Here is a 6,386-nt window from a genome sequence, read left to right on the forward strand (position 1 = left end):
TATGGAGTTATCGTATGATCATTATATATGTATTTCAACAAACAATAGTTATAGATTTGCAGGGAATGAGAAATGAAATTGAGAAGTAAAAAACTTACCTATTTGGTGGACGAATGATGATAATAATGGCAGAGTTAGGCCAAAGAATGGCAGTTGTGAAGATGATTCAAGTTGACAGAGATTGGATGAAAGGTGTTCAGTTGCCGACAGGGCAGAAATGAAACAAAACAAAATAAGAGATTCTGGGGATGCAAATGGGAAAAAGAAAATGGGAAGAAATGACATCAATTCAGTTTATTTAGGGATTATTGCCACCGACTATGCTCAATTACTAAATAAGCCGCAGTTATATTATTACGTGGATTATTTACAAATATGATCACAAAGTATGTCACTAATACATAGTAGTATTGTGGTGAAAAAAAATATCATTAAGGAATAAAGATGATATGATAAGTGTTTTGCTCTTAAAGTTGATTTCAAATAACGAATAAGATGGAAAAAAAAGGTTGTATAATCCTAATGTAATTTACAATTATTTGAGTGCAAAATATGTGAGGACTATTTTTGCAACCATGTGTCACTCAAGAAGGCCAACTATAGGTAAATCTTGCAGATAAAGGCAGCAATCCTCTTAATTAGTGATACTACTTATATAAGAGAGAAAAATTGAGCCTGTTAATGAGAAAAGGTGATAGAGTGAAGGACTTGTGGATGTAAAGATATTAGTGTAGGATTAGTTTTTAAGAGAGAAAAAATAATAAGGAGAAGTTGAATCCCTTTAGGAAGTAGGGTCCCGTACCGTTATTTTGAGGAGGAAAGTACAAGAAAAGATGGTGGATGCTATTGTTGAGCTCGTGTTTCTCACTCTATGTTTTTTTTTAGGATTCCCAGACGACCATAAATTAACTCAAAGATAGGATTTCTGCTTCCCACTAACAAGAGATAGTATGTCGTTTTTTTATATCTAGAGAGAGTGACTTAGAGATTATTTTCTTTCTAGATATTTGATCCCCTAAAAAGCACCGTTTAACCTCCAATTTATACATGAGAAAAATAATAAAATTATATTACGTACAATATTACGTTTGTCTGTACCTTCTTGATGAAAAAATTGCAATTTTGGTATTAGACGCCGTCATAAATAAGGATAGACATATGTGTTATGAAATAATGATGTTTTATTTCTAGCAGCTTGTTTGCCTTGGACTAGCTTGACTACTTCGACAAGTGAGCTTCATTCAATCTCTTTGGCAGATGAGCTCAGTTCGACCAAATTGAGAGGAAGTTATAGTTCAACCATTTCGAAGGCGGGCTTAAGTAGACCACTTTGGCAGATGGACTCAGTTCGAGCATTTTGACAAGTGGGCTTAGTTTTACCATTTTTGACAGGTGGGTTTAACTCAACCACTTCAACAGGTGGGGTTAGTCCAACGATAACAGGATCTTCGGATATGGGCTTTTGAAGCCCGTAAGGCTTTTGTTGCGCCCCTAAAAAAACATGTTTAAGTACATGACTGTATTTGAGTATATAAAAGAACTGATTTTGAAATTTTAGAATTTGATTTTAAATTTGATGGGTGAGTCACGACACTAGTAGAATCAAAAGTCATTTTTTAGATATTAAAATCGATGTCGGCAGTACATAATAGTTGAAGTAAAAGCCATCTTATGTTGTGAGCATTTCCTTTGAAGCAATAAGTCAACTTAATCACCTAATGATTAACTATTAAGGGCATTTACCCTTGTACCATACAATTCACATATATTTGAATATCTAACATCTAAACTTTCATATTTATATATATAGCTCTAAAATTTTTAAAATCACAAAAAATGTCACTATTAGATACTTTTTAAAAGTTAAAAATTATAATTTTATGACATTAAAATATTACAAATGTAAACGTAAATGTCCAAGTATTAGATATATAAAAAACAAGAATTGCTTTGTGTGTTGTAATGACATGGCGATTTACTCCTTCACGGTTGAGTGATGGAAGCAGTGTTGTTGGCCCAATTGCTTATCCGTAATCAGCGGCACCGATCCGACTATAAGGCTTAAAACCCTCACCATTTCGACCCGGGCTTATCCGCAGGCATAAGAGAAATTGGAGAGATAGCAAAGTTAACTTCCGCTCCATGGCGTACTCGGCTCCTTCAGTACTCTCGACGAGCCACAGCGCCTTTTCATCTAAAACCCCCACTCCGATGGCCTTCTCCTTTTCTCCTTCAATGCCTCTTGCTCGAACGATTGCCATTCCAAGAAACTTCCATGGCCTGAGGAAGATTTTCCAGCCTTGCTCTCCTAGGATCGTCTCAGCTCCCAGATTGCATAAGAGAATTTTCTGCATCAATGCTGTACGAGTTTGTGTTCATTCTCTCTAAATATACTTGTTTTCTTTTGATGTTCTGTTAACTTCTTATTAGGGTTTATTGTTTGGATATGAGGGGTATATATTTTTTTTTCATTGTGCAGTTTCTAATCTTATTTTTGAAACCATTTTATCCTCAGAGCTTACCGTTGGTGGGAAATCCAGCACCAGACTTTGAGGCAGAGGCAGTATTCGACCAGGAGTTTATCAAGGTTTTCTTTCTATGGTCATCATAGTTCGCTTCCTTCACATTTGTATGTGAAGTAAGATGTATTCTAAGAACTTTTAGATTTGTATTTGTTTTTCAATATAAATTAGATGTTTTGATGTCGCCTTTGATGTATCAAGTAAGTTTTTTTGTTATCTTCAAGTTCGTAGGTAAAGTTATCATATTATTCATTTAGACATTTTATGGGCTATAATTTCTAGCTATAAAATGCTAGATTTATTTTTTATGTCAAACTTTGGAGCTACTCTCAACATTTTCCTGTTTTGAAAATTGAAGATGTGGTTTGCTGCACAGCCTCCACCACTATTTTCAGCCTTTTTTAACTAATTGGATGAATGAAGTGGGGACGTAATGAAGAAACTTAAGAAAACCGGTGGATCAAGGTGATGATGGTACAAAATAAAGCAATCTCTGAGTTTGTAGGAATATAACAGAAACTTAGAGAACAGCATAGATTCACGGTCCAAGCTGATAGAGACAGTACCTCAACCACTAGATAATGCTCTCTTTAGTACCTGGAAAGGCAGCATTCTTGGTATCTAAAATTTACAATTCTTGATTCTCAAGTTCTGTTTTCTGTTGAAAAAAAAAAGCACCAAAGTTTATGCCAGTTCTTTTGTGTGTTCATGGCGCGGATTCAATTAAAGTGCAATAGCCGAAGGAAAAAGAGTTGGAGAAGAAATTAGACAATGTAATATTATTAATTTTTTTCTTGCTCGGTTATTACATAATTCAGTACCTCTTCCCACTTGACATAAATGAAAGAAATAATAAAAGTCTGCTCAAATAATTAGAATCAAGTCCGTATCATATAAATCAAGATATGGAGAATAATTATTTTAGAAAGGAGTTATTCATTTCAGTATATTCCCCTTTAGTGCTGATTTTTGGGAGACTGTCAAGCTCACTTCCTAAAGCATTGAGGAGGCCTATCGTCAATCTTTTTTGTAGAAGTATTTGTAAAATGAAATAGGAGAAACAGCAATGTGAATGAAGACCAACATTTGCTTATGTAGAAGTAGTAAAATAAGAAACAATTAAAGAATAATCTCAGTCACCATGTCTTCTGAAAGACTTATTTTTTTGCTTGCTCTGAAACTTCAATTGAACATTCTTAATCAAATGATCTTTTATTGTCAACTTCAACATATTTCTTTTTGAATTGCAATCATGAACTCCAAGCTTCCAAATCTTTTTCTTAGAAAAGGAATAAGAGTGGGATTCAAACGAATCTTGAGTTATCGTAGGAGGAGAATGTTGAGCATTTTTATCTTGAACTATCTATGGCTTATAAGTAAGGATATCATTGATAGAGGAAAACTTATCAGACGCTGCTCTCATCAAACATAACTTGTCTGGAGATGTAAACTTGTTTTACAACTTGATCAGTACACCTTCAACCTCTTATGAGCACTTTATGGCGACGAAATTTACACTTTGCAGGCTTCTTTTAAAACCTTCATCAAATTTCACGTATTATATTTTTCAAATTGCTCAAGTCCATATAAGGATATTTTAAGAAGACATTGTTTGATTTTTGAACTCCTACTTTGATGAAACCATTAGCTTTTCTTCATATATATTATTTCTTGCAACCTTCCATAGAAAAAGTCTGCCTACATATTCATTTACTAAAGCTCCAATTCGAATTGAGTTGCTAAGGTAAGCAAGATCTTGATCCATGTGCGTCTCACAACTGGAAAGAATGCTTATTGCATTCCACATCTTCTTCTTGTGGGAAGCCCTTTGCAATCAATCCTACTCTGAATCTATCTCCTCCATATTTAGTAGAACCTTTTTCTTTTTGAATAATCACTGCAACTAACAACTTTCTTTGGGTTTGTTTGCCAATATTTAGATGTTGTTTTACCTTAAATGACAACATTCTTCTTGTAGTTTTGTTACCATGACCATTGACTTATTTCATCAAATTTTGTGGTTTCTTTTTAGGATTTTGACTTGCCTTCATTCAACAAATCTGCAACAAATGCATTTGCTAATATATAAGCATGCCCATACTTTAATAATTCTTTGATCACATGTGGAGGTCCATCTTTTGTTAGGCCACAAGTTCTTTGCTTTTCTTTTATTGTTTACTGTTGTTTAGATTCTTCATTATATGCTCCAGATAATTCCTTATTATCGGTATAATAACTTGATTGGCTGGGTTGTTTCACCTCAAGCTTCATTACCTGTTTAGCTTCAATTGATTTATCTTGTGCTCTATTTGTTGAGATAATGTTAGCACTTGTTTTTCGTTTAACACAACATTCCTATTAATCATGTATTTTGTAAAATTGGCTCCAAGCACCATCACTGGTACCCTTTATCTCTTTTTGAATGGCTAATAAAAATCCATTTCACGGCACATTGCAAGCTTTTCTGTTCTGATGCGAGTACATTCGAAGACCATGGTGATCTAGTAATTGATGACAATTTCATTTCAAGCTTCTTGGGGCATTATGGAACCAATGAATGAGGATGCACATCTACTGTTCTCATTGGTTCAAACCATAAGTTTTTAGACAACCTTGCATTACCGAATATACATTTTAACTTTTCAAGAATGGGCTTTTTGCTCCACATTGTCCACCCATTACATTGTGAAGTCATCCCTATTATGTAATACTTTGATATCTTTTGATCATTGCAAAATTTTTTAATATCATTAGTAGAAAATTCAATTCCTTGATTAGTTCTAATTTTTTTTTTCTTTTCTACAAGTTTTAGTTTCAATAAGTTTACTTTTGGAATATTTCATTCTCGTGTTATAAAAATTATACTTGTTTTTTTTGAATGTCAATTTAAAAAAGGAGGACACCTTGCACCACAATGTAATGTAGCACATCATGTGGATCAAATAAATGAAGCCAAATGCTCATTTGGAAGAAATTGCCAAGAAATTGCCCAACCAACTGCCCATTCAATGCCTATTGCAAGAGCCTAGTAAAAAAAAACTTTTTTTTTTCACAGTTCAAAATTAGCTTATGCATGTTTGACTCCTCAAAGTTAGAGGCTTGTATGGGCTAGCCATTATAAAAAAATAATTAATTTAAATTGTGTTGCCAACATTTTTTTACAAGTTTTTACCTTTTTTTTTTCTTTTTAAATTGTGCTCAATATAATTTCTAGAGATAGGACTGATATGTAATAATTTTTTTTTTTAGTTATTGAATGAAATTTTTTAAGTGAAGAATTACTCTTTCTTAGCTTGGTGCTTGGTGGCTCATGTTTGGCTTTTATTTGATGAGATTATGTAGTTATCCTATTCAACTTTTCAATTTTATTTGTATCTTAATTGCTGCTCTCATCATTATTAACATCCTCTCAACATTCATAGAATCCTATAAAATAATCTACTACGCAACTCAACCCTTACATCCACTCCAAAATTTATCTTAAAGCTATTGGTCAAACTAGGTATGCCAAGAACTTAGTTTTGCTTTCGACCCCTCAACAATCATATAAAATTCTTTAAACTTAATCATATACTCTATATTAAATCATACACAATTGTTTCTAGCTGTTTACCCCACAAAAATCTAATTCCATAAAGATCTTATAAACTGCTCAAATAACTCATGAGTCTTAAATTTTCTGCCACTATGACCCTTCTAATCCCCATCATTCCACTGCAAACTCCAATACACTCCTTTAAATATTTAAACAAGTTCTAAAGTCATGCACTCCCCTAAATGATATCAAAGTAAATCTAAGGAGGAGTAGAGTTGGTCAACTTTTGGACAAATAAGAATATATATATATATATATATATATATATA

The 6,386-nt window shown here is 33.2% G+C and overlaps 1 protein-coding gene across 1 annotated transcript in view; it reads left to right on the forward strand.

Moving 5' to 3' along the window:
* The first annotated feature begins 2,056 nt into the window (after positions 1 to 2,056).
* The window catches only part of LOC110034839 (2-Cys peroxiredoxin BAS1, chloroplastic-like), a 23,740-nt gene continuing 19,410 nt past the window's right edge, over positions 2,057 to 6,386 (forward strand). The window contains exons 1-2 of the mRNA XM_020739081.1: positions 2,057 to 2,361; positions 2,516 to 2,587. Of these exons, the coding sequence (XP_020594740.1) occupies positions 2,143 to 2,361; positions 2,516 to 2,587 (291 nt within the window). The 5' untranslated portion in view covers positions 2,057 to 2,142. The remainder of the gene's footprint in view (positions 2,362 to 2,515; positions 2,588 to 6,386) is intronic.

The sequence above is a fragment of the Phalaenopsis equestris genome, unplaced genomic scaffold (assembly GCF_001263595.1).
Source record: "Phalaenopsis equestris unplaced genomic scaffold, ASM126359v1 Scaffold000002, whole genome shotgun sequence".
In the NCBI taxonomy this organism is placed as follows: Eukaryota; Viridiplantae; Streptophyta; class Magnoliopsida; order Asparagales; family Orchidaceae; genus Phalaenopsis; species Phalaenopsis equestris.